Source organism: Thunnus albacares, chromosome 12 (genome assembly GCF_914725855.1).
Source record: "Thunnus albacares chromosome 12, fThuAlb1.1, whole genome shotgun sequence".
Lineage (NCBI taxonomy): Eukaryota > Metazoa > Chordata > Actinopteri > Scombriformes > Scombridae > Thunnus > Thunnus albacares.
The window spans coordinates 29319984-29337349 of record NC_058117.1 but is presented as its reverse complement, the minus strand read 5'-3'; the positions used below and the strand labels follow the sequence as shown (position 1 = coordinate 29337349).

Below are 17366 nucleotides of genomic sequence, written 5' to 3'. Positions count from 1 at the left end.
CAGATGTTTGACCTTTCACCAGCCACTCGTTTACTTTGGGTCCATTTTTGCACGAACACACGTTGCTTTATATGATTATTGGCGTCGATGAGAGCCGTCAGGTCTCAACCATGCTAACCAGCAAACCAAAAATAATGAGCTAAACACTCCTCATATTCATTTTTCTTTTAGATTTATTCTTAAACTGTGCATCACTGCTGGTCACACCCACAGAAAATAGTGTACAACAATTATATAGGATTTCAACCTTTATACACAGACTAGTAATAACTCATATATTAGATTTTTTTAATCACTTTAATGTGAAAAAGTTGCATATTGCAGCTTCAAATTCCCTCCCTCCCACTCTTCTTTATGCCTCAAACATCCTTAGATGAAGACATCACTGATGAATAAATCATCAAATCCAACTTGAATGACTCGGAGCGTCCGGTCACCACGACAGCGACAAACACAAACGCTGTGTTGTTCAGGACAAATTGATTGTGTTTCTCTGCTTTCCCTCCCTCATATGGATTTTCTGTTAGACGTGAAGGAGGAGGAGGAGGAAGAGGAGGAGGAAGCGACGGGAGAGAGGCAGAGATGTGGAGAATGGAGTTGCCATGGCGACCATCGGCATGTTGGGGGTGCAGTGTGTGTGTGTGTGTGTGTGTGTGTGTATGTGTATTTCTCCGGCTGTAAGCCAAATGGATGTTAGAATGAAATGCACATTGATTGACATCACAGCGCTACGATTCACCACACATTCATCTCACAATCTGACAGCCTCTTGAACTGATATTGTGCCGTCTAAAGCTGTGCTGCGAGTTTGACAGCTGCACCATTTGTGTTTATTCGTTTCAAACAGCCAGAATACATTGCTGTACATTACCCTAGCCAGAGAGGGGAAGGCACCGACCGTTGTCTGTGGGAGAGTTTCTGTGTGTTTGTGTTCACTTCAGCCTCTGACTGAACTCACAACTCTGGTTCTTTCTGTTATTTCCCTCCAGTCTCACATCTTCCCATTGACTTTGTATGCAATCACACCACATGCAAAAATTTGCTTCACGTTCTGTCTGAACACATCATGAGACAGATTGCATCCAAGATTTTATTAGACACATCTTGCACAATGAAATAAACTAACAAGATTGTTGTTGTTGCAGTCTAAAGGCACCGTTAGCTTAGCATGTTAGCATGCTTACATTTACTATGATGGGAATTAGTTTTGCAGGAATGTTTTGCACAGATTGAAATTTTGACCTGATGAAGGGACAAGATGAAATCAGAGAATAACTAAACTTAATACAGTCCATCTTAAGGGAAACATATATTTTGTACCAGATTTCATAAAAATCCATCTCATAGTAGATCGACTGACGCCTCCATCGCTTCAGCCATACTGTTATTGTAGCTAAAAAGCAGCAGTGAGGTAAATAAACTTTTTTTAATTTAATCTTTATTTTTATTTGTCATCTTTATTAGGTTGACAACATCTTATTGTGAATTACAGTGCAGCAGAAAGAGAGCAAAACATTTGTTTACAGTTTATTGCCTAGTAGGGGTGTGCTCGAATACAAATATGTTATTCGGCAAAGCACAAATAGTGTTTTTTTTTTTTATTTGTCTTCGGAAAGAAAAAAAACAAACATGTCATATACCAGCACGCAGGTCAGTTACATCGCTATCTCAGTGTCTCTCCTCTGCTCCGCTGTTACGTCTATCAGCAGGTCTCAACGAGGGGAGTCACATCCACCTGCTACATGACGCACATTTCCTAATATGGGCATCACTCCTGGAGTTGGGGGTGTTCCCCAGAGATAAAGCTGAACTACTGACACAAGCTTCATGAATAAGCTTCATGAACACTTATTGTAACACTTTAATTTTAAAATTAAAAGCGTAATAAAAACAAAAACAGGATTTTTAAGCCTCTTTCCACTTTTATTCAAATACAAATACAAATAATTTTGCTGCCTCAACAAATATAGATACAAATACAAATACTGGGCGCTCTGCACATCCCTATTGCCTAGTAACATTTATTAATGAATTTATTATAAAATATGTCTAAAAAACACACAAAACAAGCAATTGAGAAATATGAAAAGGATTGAAAAACATAACAGTATAAAATCACTTGACATTCATCTGGAGGAGAGTAAACTTTGACCTCCAGCAACCACTTTGAGAAAAATATCCACCGATGAAACCTGGGAATTGTATTTTCAGTTCGATGCTCAACATCCCTGAGCGTTATCAAGAGTCAGTGTTCTTCAGTAAACATGTATATTTTATATTCAGTCTGTAATGAACCAGCAGCTCTGGTAACACGAGGCGAGCGGGAGCCGACCGCAACAACTAGACAGGCTTTAATGGATTTTATTATCCAGGCAGCTTTTGGGCTCAGGGGGTTAAAGGTCGAAGTCAAGGCCAAGCGCCTCGTGTTTTCCGGCTCATTTCTGCTCCCAGAGGTCCCTGGCCCGACTGACCACAAACACAATGCTGCCAAATCCATTTTTTTTCTGATGGCTTTTCAATGCTGGCTGCTTACAATCCCCAGAAGACGCTCAGTATATCTGAACAACCTGCGCTACAGCAAACACAAACCGCATCAAGGTTTCTGAAGATGCAGCGGTTTCATACTTGAAAGTGACTGAAAATACTCGTAATGAAGATTTGATTCTTTGATTTTTCATTCTTGTCATTATTGTCATACCTCAGCAAGAATTTAATAAATTTGACAAATATTTTACGATATGAGTCATGCAGAATAATCAAAGTTTTAGCTCTTCTTTAATAGGTGTATTTTACTTAAGTAGGTTTTTTCATGCATGTATTTTTACATTGTTGTATTGGTACTTTTACTTAAGTAAAGGATCTGAATACTTCTTCCATCACTGGTTGCTTGGTACATGTCTTCTAAAATTGGTGCTATGTGTCTGCAAGATGCAGTTAACAGAGGGGGCAGTATACTGAGATGTGTAGTAGGTCGACAACAAGAGGGGAAAGTTTTGATGAGAAACACGCCATCTACACTTTGCAATATTAAGAAGTTCTAAAGGAGTGGACAGCCCCCGAGTGGACAAACATTTACTCTCCAGGTAAACACAAAGTATGTTGCTTAGCTACACTCATGCATTGTTAAAATCAAGTTAAAGCACAAGTTCAGAATTTTTCAAGACCTAAGTATTAAATTCCCTTCATGTGTTTCCCTGTTGAGCTGCGGTGGAAGTATAGTAACAAAAAGAGGGACTTTGGCACTAAAAAGACTGTAACGTTGAAAGATATCTACTTGATTTGACTCAAATTGAAAATGAAAATGCATTAGGAGGGGATCCTTTAATGGCCAGTATGAACAGGAGGAATGATTACAGCTAGAAAAACATGTTTCAGTGCTCATATATATTGGCACCTGACTGTTTGACTTTTTAAGTCAATTGGTATCCTATCGTTAAAGGCTTCCTACCAAATGAAGGATGAGCCAAGATTTGCCCATCTGAGACTTGCAGACTGACCCCCGGGGACTTTGGTAATAAATACTATTACATGCTTATGGCTTGATTCTACTATCTGTGTTGCGTTCTGGCCACTCTAGTCAATGCCTGTGATCCCACCAGTTTTAGAAGTGTCCTAGAAGCGGCTCTTTGCTCAATGTCATGATAATTATCACATTATTACATTTTAACACAAGTTGAAAAAATATATAAATTGGTTATTGACAGGCCCGCCGTTGGTTTTTTTCACTGTATGTACCCTACCACTCACTTCAGGCTAATTAGATGTTTTTACCTAATATACAAAAAAAACAGACATGTTCCTGGTAAAGTCTGCAAGACTGGAGAAGAAGACATTTGCACATTTGGATTCAGCCGTCGTAGCGCTGAACCTGACAAGTCTAAGATACACTGAGAGGATGAACTCTCTCAGTTTAAACAACATGGCCTTTTCCTTTGGCGCCACCCTCACCAAAAAACCTTCACATTTTTACTCCACTAGTGCTAAAGTTTTCTGGTGTATAAGAAGTATTACAGCCTCATCAAGCTGCTAGCACAGACTTGTAATGTAAAACATTGTTTCACCAGCACACATTCCCTGTTTTCTCCTCTCTGTCGTGGCCCGTAGCATCACAGCTGAGCTCAGATTATTACACAGAGCTCCAGAGCACGTCGTCTGGATCCCGATGAAGCAGCTGAGTTAAAAAGTCCAGAGACGAGCATTTATTCACAGCTAATAAAACTCTCCCCCTCTGCCACTGCCTCTTCACTTTAACACCGACAGGAAATAATAAATAAACAAGACCTTCCTGTTTTCACCTCACAGGTTATTGAAACAAACATATCAATATATAAACAACACAAACAGTTCAGGTAAGATCAGAGCTGCTTTCTGCATATGAATCCACATAAAAGCCCTCAAGTCAAACTCAGTTTTTTTTTTTTTTTTTTTTTAAAGCTGTTTGAATATGAATTAGACGTCACTTTCACCATGGCAACCGCCTCCTTCCCGCCGGTGATGCTCCTTAGTTGACCACAGAGAGTCGACCGCCATCTGGGCTGACAGGAGGAGAGAGGAGGGAGAGACGCACGCGGAGAACAATACACAACGCTCACAAGAACATGTCTAACTAGACACAAACACACACCACATGCATGCAGTAAAAGCATTTTATTTATGTCACACACACAAACCAACATGGAGGAATAAAAAAACACAATCTGTAAATACATTTGTTTCATAATAATCGAACAAAATCTGCCGAGAATCAACAACAAAATGTAAGCAAGCAAAGTTATATCAGTCAGTCAAAGAAAATCAAATCAAATACAATTAAAATAAATAAAAATATATAAGTAGAGCAGATAAAACAGACAAATTAAAATATAAAATACAGCATACGACCCAAACGCCTCTCTGAACAGATGGTTTTTTAGCTGCTTTTTAAAAGAAAAAATGAAAATGAATTGAACAGGAATAAAAATGATCTGAAAAATGAACTCAAAGGCAAAACTTACAACAATAAAACTATAGTTTTGTGATAAATCTCCACTTTTCTTGCACTGACTTGCCTTTTTTTAGTTTCAGTTCTGACACACATAGGGAACTGTTTAATAAATGCACCTGCAGAGCCTAAAGATGCTGGATACTGTTGTGCTTTATGGTTTATTACTGGCAGTGGAAATCTTATACACCACTTTACTTTGTGTGCTGCTGCTAAGTGGCCATTATTGTGTGTCTGCAGACTTTCTCAGTGGTTTCGTTTTATATATAAATCTCTCCTTGGGCTGGTTTCTCCTTATCTGCTTTGCAATAAAGCTTTTAAATATGCTGCTGCTTCCTCTAACAACAGACTTGAAACTCGCAGAGCTGATAACTCTTAGAAAAATAATACCTTTGTTCAGTGTGGTTGCTTTTTAATTTTTCATTCTTACTTTATTTGAAATAGTTTTTTTTTTTGTTTTTTTTAAATCCCACCTGTTCAGGCATCTTAACTGGATATTTTGTTTGTTTGTATTTATTGTTGTAAGCTGCTGTCTTGGCCACGTCTCTCTTAAAAAGGAGATTTTAATCTCAATGAGACTAAGGATAGAAGAAGACAGGTCAAAAGTTGGGAGGTGCAACAAGTGGTACGACTGAAACGACGACTGTATGAAGAATTCTTTACAACTGGTGCTTCTGACAGAAGATCAGTGTCTTTATAATTCGTCTCAGGTTTTAAATAACCATATAGATGTGTCTGCTGCTCAATATATATCAGTTTAACCAACGTGATGTTGTTCAGCAGCAAGGTGACGTTACTGGGAATAGCGACTGCAGCACAATTTAATTACTGAATTTCTAATATTAACACTGTTTACTGAAAAGATTCAATCACATTACAGTATGTTATGATTTATAATAAAAATACTGCACGTACAGAATAGGGGGCTTTTTTTTATTGTTATGATGTGAAGATCATCAAACCCTCCACTCAGTCTCATATCCAGAGAGAGATGGAGTCTGTTGTCAGTTATTCACGCTGGGTGCCCTTTTCTGTTTACTGTCCATCCACTTCATGCATGGAGATAGTGGGGAGGGTGTGTGTGTGTGTGTGTGTGTGTGTGTGGGGAGGGGGGGGGGGGGGGGGGGGTCATGGTCGCTGACACAAACACACACACACACACATCCCTACACTCCCCCCCCCTCACCCCCGGAGACCGAGCGCCCTACATTCAACCATCAAGCCCACTGTTACATAAAAACCACCGCCGCCGCCGCCACCGCCACACAAGCCGGCTTGCTGCCTGTTGCTAGGCAACAAGCCCCGGAGCCCCCATCGGCGAGTCTCGCTGGGTCGCTGCTGTACCTGGAAGTGCTCAAATGGGTCAGTGAGGACAAAAAGATATAAGAGACAAACTGGACAAATGAATAAAAAAAGAAAAAAGAAAACCACACACACACACATATTAAATCACGACTGTGGGACTGCGCATGTCTGAACTGCATAATGAGGTTTGTGAATGAGGGAGAAGCAGAGAGGAAGAGTGAGTTAGCATTATGTCATGTATACCTGCATAAGAAAAGCATATTTTGCAGTTTATTGAAATTCATACAAGTTAACTGGAGACATCAGTATTTTAGTCGATGATAAACCTGCTTTTGTCTTTGTCTGAAATAAATAGAGGTGAAATTTACTCAAGTATTGCACTTAAAAGGGGACATAAGCACATTTATAGGTCTATATTTTAATCTGGGCTCTACAGGGATACGTTTGATAGTCTCACCTGTTGATAATAGTCATTTTAAAGCGACCACATTTTATCACAGACACCTTTTATTTCTGCCTGTAAATCCCTCGCTGATAAAATGACAGACTATCACAGTCTATCTGAGAAGTTTTTTTTTTTTTTTTTTTTTTTTAGGTAAATTGCCAGGATGAACTCTGGGCGATGATGTCCTTTCAGTGCAGACGGATGATGAGGTTTGACTTTGAACATTTTCGAGGTTTATGTCCTGCATGCCTCACAGACTGAGAGCATCTGGAGTTCACATGAATATTCAGTAATCAGCCTGCAAAGTCAATTATTCTGTACATGTACAACGTTGTATAAACTGCAAATTCTGCAATAAATGCTGAGTTGAAGAAGAGAGTCTTTGAGGATTCGGGAAAATACCGTCAGAGCAGCATTTTTAAGGATTAATCAGCTGTTAATGATCTGTTTTGGCAGCTTGATAACACCGAAACAGTTATAACTCGCATCATCGTGTACATTGTTTTTAACCCTCGCATGAACAACTCTGCTGTTTGAGTTTTTTATTGTAGTTCAGTTAATGCTCGGACCATCCATAACACATGCAGCAGCTGTTTATATATCTATGATTAAAATTTCAGTTTGATTGTAAATAAATATAATATTGAATTGACGTTAACAGAAACAGGTTTCATCAGCGCTTCCTGTCTTAATAAACCCTCATGTCGGTTGGTGCTCATCAACAGATCTCTATAACGCCTCTGAATTATTAAAAACTCCCTCATCAATGTTTGATTCTACATTTTACAATTCACTATCCATGCATTGCTCTCTCTCTCATGATATACTCCCTTTGAAACGCGAACAGTACAGTCAGTCCCGACTCGCTGAGATTAGCGGCGGGAGGAGGAAGGATGAATGTTGTGTGTCGTAGAAAAACAACACAAAGTGGTTTTAACTGAAACTCTGCTGCTTTTTTTCACTGTTTCCGCTTTTACAGGTTTCTAGTGTCGGTAATTTATGATACAGCAAGTAAAAAAAAAGCGATATTAGTATTTACGAGTAGCTGGCAGGTAGCAAATCAATCATTCATAAACTTGTATTATTCATTTTGTTGGATAGTGATTCATTTGAGCTGAAGGATAATTATGATTATGTGGTTTTATGTCTTATGGGATCATTTTTAGTGCTATAGTTAGTTAGTTAGAGCTGTGCCCTCAAACAGTGTTAATCTTTCAAATTGAAAAATATGATAGCTTCTGTACTCTGATGTATAAATCCTTTACATCTGATTGGACGTGAATACAGTGCGATACGGAGCAGCAGTTGTTGTTAGCGGTTGATCTGTGTTGTTAGACCTGGAGGCGTTTTTGCTCAATGATATAAAACACACTTCACACCACGCTGATGCTGTCTCACAAGTGGTTAAGTGTGGTTTTATGGTTTATGGGTGCGGTTTGCTAGTCGCCCAAAGTCACATTTGACTTTGCCCCCCCCCCCCCCCCCCCCCCCCCCCCCCCCCCCCCGAGTTCAACATGAATCATCAAACATTTGAAAACATTTTACAGGAAAAGACAGAAATTGTCAAAAATTATTTTAATTGTCTTATAACAAGAGATAACTGAGCAATTAAGGGACACAGGATTAGAAACGGAAAATTTGTTTTTTTTAATTCACTGTCTTTTAAGTATTTATTTCTGAGCTTTTCTCCACAATGAAAACAAGACAGAAACTAAAACTGAACAAGCAAAAAATAAATAAAAACAAAAATTATGACAAAATCTAAGTTTTTGTTGACAAAGATAAAATTAAATGAGACCTGCATGAAACCATAAACATCATGTGATCCTGAAGCTGAACAGTAGCTGCTTGACCTGATGCACAAATAAATGAGCATCTTGCATTACAGTAACGTCATGTCTCTGACAGAAATGTTAGCTAAGGTTGCTGGGACAGAGTTATAGATTTATGGATTCATCTATAACCCGATGAAAATTAAACACAACCAAAGCGACAAAAACAGCCCGGGACAACCCACAAAAACATGCAGGCTAGCATGCTAACGTTAGTAAAAAGGTAGCTAACATGAATGAATTATCACACGCTGTGGGAATGTGAAGTTATTACTTTCAGTTTGCTTTAGTTATAGGCCATTGTTAGGAATGAAAGAGATCAGATGGATGTTCACTAAAGGAACTGTTTTGCATTAATGTTATGTGACGTTTTAGCTGCTCGTCCAAAGCTAAAGTCCAGTTCTGTGAACAATATTTTAGTAAACCGGTGAGTAAATTGCTCTGCAGTGAAGAGAACAGGTAGCTTCAGAGATGCCAAGTCACTGTCAGAGTTTGGGAATGACAACTGTAATTTACTACTGAGAGCAGAGTGACGTGTGAAAAATTACAGTCAGGTATAAACAGGTAAGTAAAGCCTTTTCTTCTAACTGTTGCCATGAGAACAACACCTGTAAACAGCTGTAGCCTCACAAAGATGTACAAAATGCACAAATTACACTTAACCCCACTGACAAAACTTCAGTAAGACTTTAGCTGAACTAAAATAAGGCACCAAAATTAACATTAGTATCAGATTTCTTTCATTTCTACATATTTGTTTTTGTGTGTGTGTGTGTGATTTTATGCTGTTTTGGCCTGTCCGACCTTCATCAGATAAACATGATGACCATTTTTAAATGGCACCGGCTACAGTTATGGAACCGGTGCCATAATTCCTGACAGGGAATGATGAGATCCTGTGCCAGGAGTCCACAGGCTGTTGGTCCAGACTGGTTTTCGGTGCGGATCCTAGTTAGTTGTATGTTTATGGAATGGTTTCTTGTAGACCACTAACCGGACATTTTTTACTGTAACATCAGGCATTTTAGTGCCATTAAATGGGACTTTTTTTTTTTTTTTTTTACCGCATTTTATTGTTTCAGCCAAATCATGATCTTTTACTAACCAAGTGGTTTTTGTGCCTAAACCTAACAATTGTAACTCAAACCATGGGAAGGATTGGCGCATCACCTGCCATCAAAAACGTTCCTCCATGTGATCACGTGATCTTATGCAATCAATAACAATGCGCATGCCTAATAATTCTGTACCAACAATAGACTATTTATACAGAGGAATCAGCACAAACAGCCACTTCTTTTTTTTTAAATTAACCATCTATGGGGCCACAGAACAAAATTTTGTCATTGGGCCCCTGTTAACTCCCACTAAACATGCTAGTTTTTTTTAAAACACAGAATTTTTCCAGTAGCAGCTTCTCAAATGTGAATATTTGCTAGTTTCCCAGTTTCTCCATGATAGTAAAGTCAACATCTTTGTGATTTTTACCATCTGTCAGTCAAAACAAGTCATCAGAAAATGTTAACTTGGGCTTCAGAGAATAATAATCAGCATTTGTCACTATTTTCTGACATTTTAATCAATCGATTATTAAAGAAAATAATGTATTGATAATTGATAATGAAAGTAATTGTTGGTTGGAGGCTTATAGTACTGTAGTATGATGGAATAATACTACCTTTCCCTAAGCTTTCTGTGTGCAGTTTGATAAAAAATGAATCAAACCCAAATGATATGGAGTAAACCCAGGCCCCAGGTTTAAGGTGCATAAGATGATAAGATGCAGAAAGATAAAATTGTGAAGCTGTAATCTATTTGTTTCACATCAAACATGAATAACTGCAATCGTTGTCTCCTGTTCACACTAATTAGAAACCATCTTAAAAATCCTACAGTGTGATCCGCACTGTGAACACAGCCGACGTCTGTTCTGCAGATTTCAGTTCCTCCGCGGTTATTAGATGTCATCCGGTGTTTGAGAGAGATTTGAAACTTTTACCGTAAGAAGTTTACCTGAAACGACTTCCTTTCTCTTCTCCCGCGTCTCTCTCTCCGTCTCTGTCAGACGCACGGAAAAACATCACAGCAACCTCGTTAATTTCCTACCAAAAATAACGTCCACTTAAGATTTCATGACCCACCACACCTCCCACCACAACACATCAATCACATTGACTTGAAAATGCGACGAAAATAGTGTCACTCTCTATGAATTCCTGTCATTTCTCAGCCTATAAACCTCTTAAACAGAAGCAAGTCGGAGACGAGAAGAACCCTCCGTCCCAGGAGAGACACTCGAGGGAGAATGTGTGAATCTAGGACAGTCGATAGCGCTCCGCTTGACTGACGCAGGCAATTTGTACAGAAATCTGCTGTAATCACTGAGCTTAACTATGTATAATTCAGGAGAGTGAGGACACCGATGATTCAAAAGACAGACAAACTTTTTTTTTTAAAGCAGGAAATAATTTATCAGACGCGTCAGTCCCGCTCAGTGGGGACCTTCAGCATCTGAACACAGTGTAAGACAACAGAGCATTAGATCCAGGAGGAAACGGTGCGACATTGTGGAACAGCTCAGGGACTGTTGACAGTCATAACAGCCATTGTTAGAGACCTTCCAACTGAATGATTAGTCATATTAATTGATTAGTAAATAGGCTGAGAATTAAAGGCTTTTTCAACTATTTTCTGACCAGAAATATAATATAATCTGCTGTTTGTTCCAACGCTTGATATGACCTGTGGCCGGTTTTAGACATGCAGCTTGTTATGTGAATGTTGTGGCAATTTAACATGTTGGCCTCATGTCTGAATAAACACTTTTTATATAAAAGTCACTCCATTCATGAAGAGTTAGAAGAGTTAATGTCCTTCTTTTTCTTTTTCTTTTTTATGTATGTATTATTGAGTTATTTATTTTATTTTATTCCCCCCCATTTCTTTCTTAATTATTAATATTTTCACACTAAAAAACATATAAATGTTGTAGGAATGAACAATATCATATGTATAACTTTTTCACTCCTGCAATGAAGTATATATATATAAAGAAGTCACTTCATTCGAGTTCAGTCCAGAATATAGAGACAGTTTGACATTCATATAAATGATGATGAAGAGTTTCTATCTGATCACTGCAAAAAAAAAAAAGTTTCACTCATGAGTGCAGCTACAAGAGTAAATGTGGTGACACTTTATTTTTTCTAATATTTATGTACTTTAGGGAACAAATCACATACTTAAGTATTGTTTAACTAATACACAACTCATGATGATTGAAGTATTTCTATGAGTCTCTATGGCTTTATGTGATTAGTTAACACTTAAAGGATCATCTATTAATGATAACTGTTAAATCACAGTTACTTCATACATGAACTGATTTACCAGCAAATATGAAAGAAGAATCAGAATCTGTTTATTAGCCAAGAATGTAAAAATACAAAGATTGTTGCTCCCACAAACGCAACACAGAAGAATAAAAATATAACAAGAGTAAGGTTATAATAATAATAATGAAATAAACAAAGTAGGACTAAAATTAAATGAACAACTTAAAATCTATTTACAGAATTGAATTTAAACTCAGTTACTGTGGGTATAAAATGAACGTATGATGCAACGTGATCATGTGTTATACATTCGTCTGGTGTTGCCAGCTTGTAAATGTAGCATGAAGACGAGTTATATGTTAACATGCTGATGTTTGCATCTGACTACAAGTTTGATATCATTTTTAAAAAAAGCTTCTATATAACATCTGTTCTGTGAGCACATCCAAATGTAGACGGAAGATTTTCCAGTTTACAAATATTGTTCACATGAGTCTTCAGGTTGTAAATAAAACTTTGAGATTTGAGACTTTAGACTTCATGAAATCTGATTGACCGACATGGAAAAACTTGAAACCAGATGTAAAGAATGATTTATTTATTTTATGATTTAATTATTTCATGACTGGACCTGATAGAGTTTAAACATGTTTCATCTGCTGTTGTTCAAATATTCTGTTTTCTGAACTCTTAACGGCTTAAAACTAGAATGAACATGTCAAGTTCTCTTGATGTTGATTCTGATGAGATTGAAAGCAGTTTTGAATGTAATTATCATTATGATGAAATGATTCCTAAATGACTTCTGGACTAGAAAAGGTGGAGTAACTTTACCTGTGATGGTGCAATAAATCAATCACAGTTGTCAGAAACACTAATCATGACAGTTTTAGATGCATTTCTTTGTTGTCAGTTAAGCATCAATAACAGAAAGTCTTCAGCACAGCAGGCAGTTTTGTGGATTGAGAGATTAAACCCCGAACAAAATGAGTCACAAGAAGTTTGAATCAAGTCTGGATTCAAACTTTACAACCCAGAAGCGTCTGACTGTGAGGTGACAGAGCTAAACACTGAACCAACATGACAGCCTCATTCTGAACTTTCATCTTCATGAAAATCAACTTCAACATGAATGAAATGACCTCAAGTTCACAATTACACATAGATGTTGTTTTATGTTCCTCACGACTCAACAAAACATCTTCACACCCAAATTTGACCAAATTGATTTTTTAAAACTATTTTTTCCAGTTTTTTTTAGGCCTGTGTAACAAATCCTCTTTATTGACTAAATGCACAAATAAAATCTCAGTTTGTTAAAAGCAACAAGTGATAGAAAACTCTGCTCATTTCTCTGTGATGAAGCTGTTTTAGTGAAGAAAGCTGAAAGTACAGAGACTGACTGACAAACGTTCTTCTGCTCTGAACATGAACTCTGTACTTTGTGGTGTTTCAGGAGGAAAACTGCCTCAAATAAACTCTCATATTAGTTTCACATTTTCTCCACAAGCTTTGAATGAGATCCTGAGATGAAGACAGAAGAAAATACTTTGTTCAATCTTGAAAAAAAACAACTTTATTGATGATATAAAGCTTCAGACTGATGAAGTGGAAGAGAAACAAGAGCAGAGTTGAGAAATGCAAGTTTGTGTATAAAACAAAATCATCATGATCAGTGAAAGCCTCCATGGTGAAACAGACACAAGAAAGAGCAGCAACTAAAGAAACTGAAATATTTACATAACAACAGATGAGAAGATGTCAAAGTTGACCATAATGTTTGATTGACAGCTGATCTCTGTGCAGAAACACTGCAGCAACGAGCTCTCAGCAACAATGACAGAGACAAAATCATTTTAAGAATTAACTCAGAATTTAACCGACTGTCCCTTAAATGACTTCTGTCTATTTGAGTTTGCAGAACTCAGCAGTGCCCCCGTAAAAGCAATAAAGACGTAGTCCAGCATAGAGAGGCTGAGTGAATGTGGTCTGGACTCTGTGGAGGAGAGTCATGGTTTCAGAGACGCTGTAGAAGGACAGAATACCTGCTCTGTGATCCAGGTACACTCCTACTCTGGAGGAACCAGGATCTGAGACGGGAGTTGAGACATTGTTGAACCAAAATTTACAACTGTTAGTGGAACAATCTAAAGCCCAAGATTTGTCATTGAATCCAAATACACATTCATTTGAGTTTCCTGCTCTGCTGTTGTTCTTGTATATGACTGCTACATCAACTCCTCTCCCTCTCCACTCCACCTCCCAGTAACAACGTCCAGTCAGACTCTCTCTACTCAGGACCTGAAATCTTTCAAAGAATCTGTCTGGGTGACTAGAATAAGACTGTTTTTCTTTCTTTAATGTTGCTTTTCTGTTCCCCTCAGATAATAACAGCCGTATGTGTGCTGTGTTTGGATCCAGTGTGATTTCACGTGAATATTTTAAGAACTCAGCTCTGGTCTTGGGTTCTGGTTCTGATAGTAAAACGTCCACTTCAGTCACTGTCAGTGAGATGTTTGTCCATTTCTCCCTCAGGATGTCCTGTAGTTGATCTCTGAGCTCTGACACAGCTGCTGTCACATCCTCAAAATATCTCAGAGGACGGATATTGATGCTGGATGAGTCTGTAGGTTCACTGAGTTGTGACAGTGAGGGGTAGTTGTGTAGAAACTGGTTGTGATCCTCTGTGTGTGAGAGCTTCTTCAGTTCAGCGTCTTTCCTCTTCAGCTCAGTGATCTCCTGCTCCAGCTTCTCCTGAAGCTCTTTGACTCGACTCACTTCAGTTTCCTGCTGGGATCTGATCTGCTGCTTCACATCAGAGCTTCTTTTCTGGATGAGACGGATCAGCTCAGTGAAGATCTTCTCACTGTCCTCCACTGCTTTATCAGCAGAGCGACTGACGGCCTCCACCTCCTGTTGAAGCAGCTTCACATCTTTCTCTCTGTCCTGGATTCTCTGCTGGATGTTTTGTCGACTCACCTCGAGCTCTCTCTGCCTCTCAGTCCTTTCTACTGCAGCTGAGACTGTGTCGTGGCCTTTATGTTCATCCACAGGGCAGAGATAACAGATACTCTGCTGATCAGTACGACAGAACATCTTCATCACCTCATCATGACGAGAGCAGATGTTCTCCTGGAGCTTCTTGGAGGGGTCGACCAGCTTGTGTTTCTTTAATGGAGCTGCATCATAGTGAGGCTGAAGGTGTTTCTCACAGTAAGAAGCCGGACAAGTCAAACAGGACTTAAGAGCTTTCATCTTCCTCCCAGTGCAGACATCACAGGCCACATCTTCAGGTCCAGCATAGCAGTGATCAGCAGGAGCAGCTTGGAGTCCAGTCTTCTTCAGCTCCTCCACTAAATCTGCTAACATGGTGTTTTTCACCAGGACAGGCCTCGGTGTGAAGGTCTGTCTGCACTGAGGGCAGCTGTAGATTTTCTTCTCATCCTCTTCATCCCAGAAACCTTTAATACAGCTCATGCAGTAGCTGTGTCCACAGGGAATAGTCACCGGATCCTTCAGTAGATCCAGACAGATCGAACAGCAGAATTTTGCTCCGTCCAGCTGACCTCCTTGCTGCGCCATTTCACCTCTCAGTGACAACGACTGTCTGAGTTTCACTTTCTGAGAAGTGAAACTAGTTTGCGCTCTGATCTAAACAGCATGTGTTTCTGCAGTGAATGGAGGCTGCAGCTCTTTTACATGTTGGTTACACCCATCTTCAAACTGTAGATCTGAAGGGGAGGGAACAAGGAAATATGTGGACAGACTGGAGCTTGTTGTGTTTGAGAGCAGGAAGAAGAGGGAGGAGTTATCAAGCTATGATTCATTCCAGGAGGAGGAGCAGTTTGAGAGAGGTACTGTGTGTTTAACCCTTTTTTATGCAATGAAGCTCACGTCTCATTTGAAAACACTGGTCACCTGCTTTCTGGTGTCAAAGTAATCTTGGGAATTTAGGAGAGATCTACAGATGACTCCCTGTTTCTCTGAATTCTTGTATTCTCCTAAAATCCAGCTGAGTTTTTCCATCAAGCCCCTTAACTGTATAATATTGTTGTTTTGACATAACGTGATAGTTTTCTCTCGCATGTGTGTTGCTGCTTCCTCTCGTTTTCCACTGATCACTGAAAAAAAAAAAAGAAGTTTCACTCATGAGTGCAGCTACAAGAGTAAATGTGGTGACACTTTATTTTTTCTAATATTTATGTACTTTAGGGAACAAATCACATACTTAAGTATTGTTTAACTAATACACAACTCATGATGATTGAAGTATTTCTATGAGTCTCTATGGCTTTATGTGATTAGTTAACACTTAAAGGATCATCTATTAATGATAACTGTTAAATCACACATTGTAAAAAAAAAATCATAAAAAAATGGTAAAAAGTCTGGCAGCAAAAGTTGCCAAACACTTACCGTCAAATAACAGTAAAAAACCTTTAGTTATTCTACAGAGATTCATTTTAAAAATACGGATATTTACTTTGGACATTGTCTACATTTTTACAGTCCAACCATTATAAAATAAAAATAAAATATTATTATATTATAAAAAGTGTTATAAAACATTGCTAGAACAAATGTATAAATCTGCACAAAAAATGGAAAAGATTGCAGAACTACCTTAAAATTATCTAATTTAAATGAAGACTCTGGTTTTCATACAGTAATCTTTGGTAAATTCATAGGATTATTCAATCCATCCACAAGAACTCCCCATCAAAGTACAGATTTCTGGATGTAAAACACAGAAAAATGATGTAAAATTACATTCAAATTACCCTCCTTTAACACCCATTAATAGTATCTTGAGAGCTTTAAGCTTTTATTTTATGTGATTATCCAATCTATTTACAGTAGATCCCTGGTAAATGTTGGTTTTATACTGTACAAAAAAATAAGATCATGTGATAATAGTTTACAAAAACATAATTTTAATAATCATTACTTTACTAACATTATTTGATTGTATTTAAAAGCAACTATCAAATATATCTACATACATTTCCCCATTAATGTATGAGGTTAACTTTATATAAACATTATTTAACAGTAATTACAAGCAGCTCTCCAATATATTTACAGGCCTTTCCCATTAATGTATAGGGTTTACTTTATATAAACATTATGTGACAGTAATTGCAAGCAACTCCCCAATATATCTACAGACATTTCACATTAATATATGGAGTTCTGAATGTACAAAAACCAGAAGGTCTATGTAAAAATACCTTTATATCAACTTTGACACTGAATAAATATATACATTTTTCTACTGACATTTTACAATATTGTGCAATCCATTCAATACAGATCCTCATTTGAGATATATGAGATTTCAAGGTGTTTAATAACCAGAATATGTCATAAAATTACCTTTTACTGCTCGCTTTACAAAGTAATTCTGTAGACATTGCCCAAGCCTAGTATACAGGTACATTTTATATTTCAGATATGAAAGTTTACTA

The 17366-nt window shown here is 38.0% G+C and overlaps 1 protein-coding gene across 1 annotated transcript; it reads right to left on the bottom strand.

Annotated features, from left to right (window-relative positions):
• Positions 1–13498: 13498 nt before the first annotated feature.
• LOC122994656 (tripartite motif-containing protein 16-like) lies at positions 13499–15632 on the bottom strand. The gene has a single exon (XM_044369469.1). The coding sequence runs from the start codon at positions 15478–15480 to the stop codon at positions 13804–13806; it is 1677 nt and encodes a 558-aa protein (XP_044225404.1). The 5' UTR covers positions 15481–15632; the 3' UTR covers positions 13499–13803.
• Positions 15633–17366: the final 1734 nt, after the last annotated feature.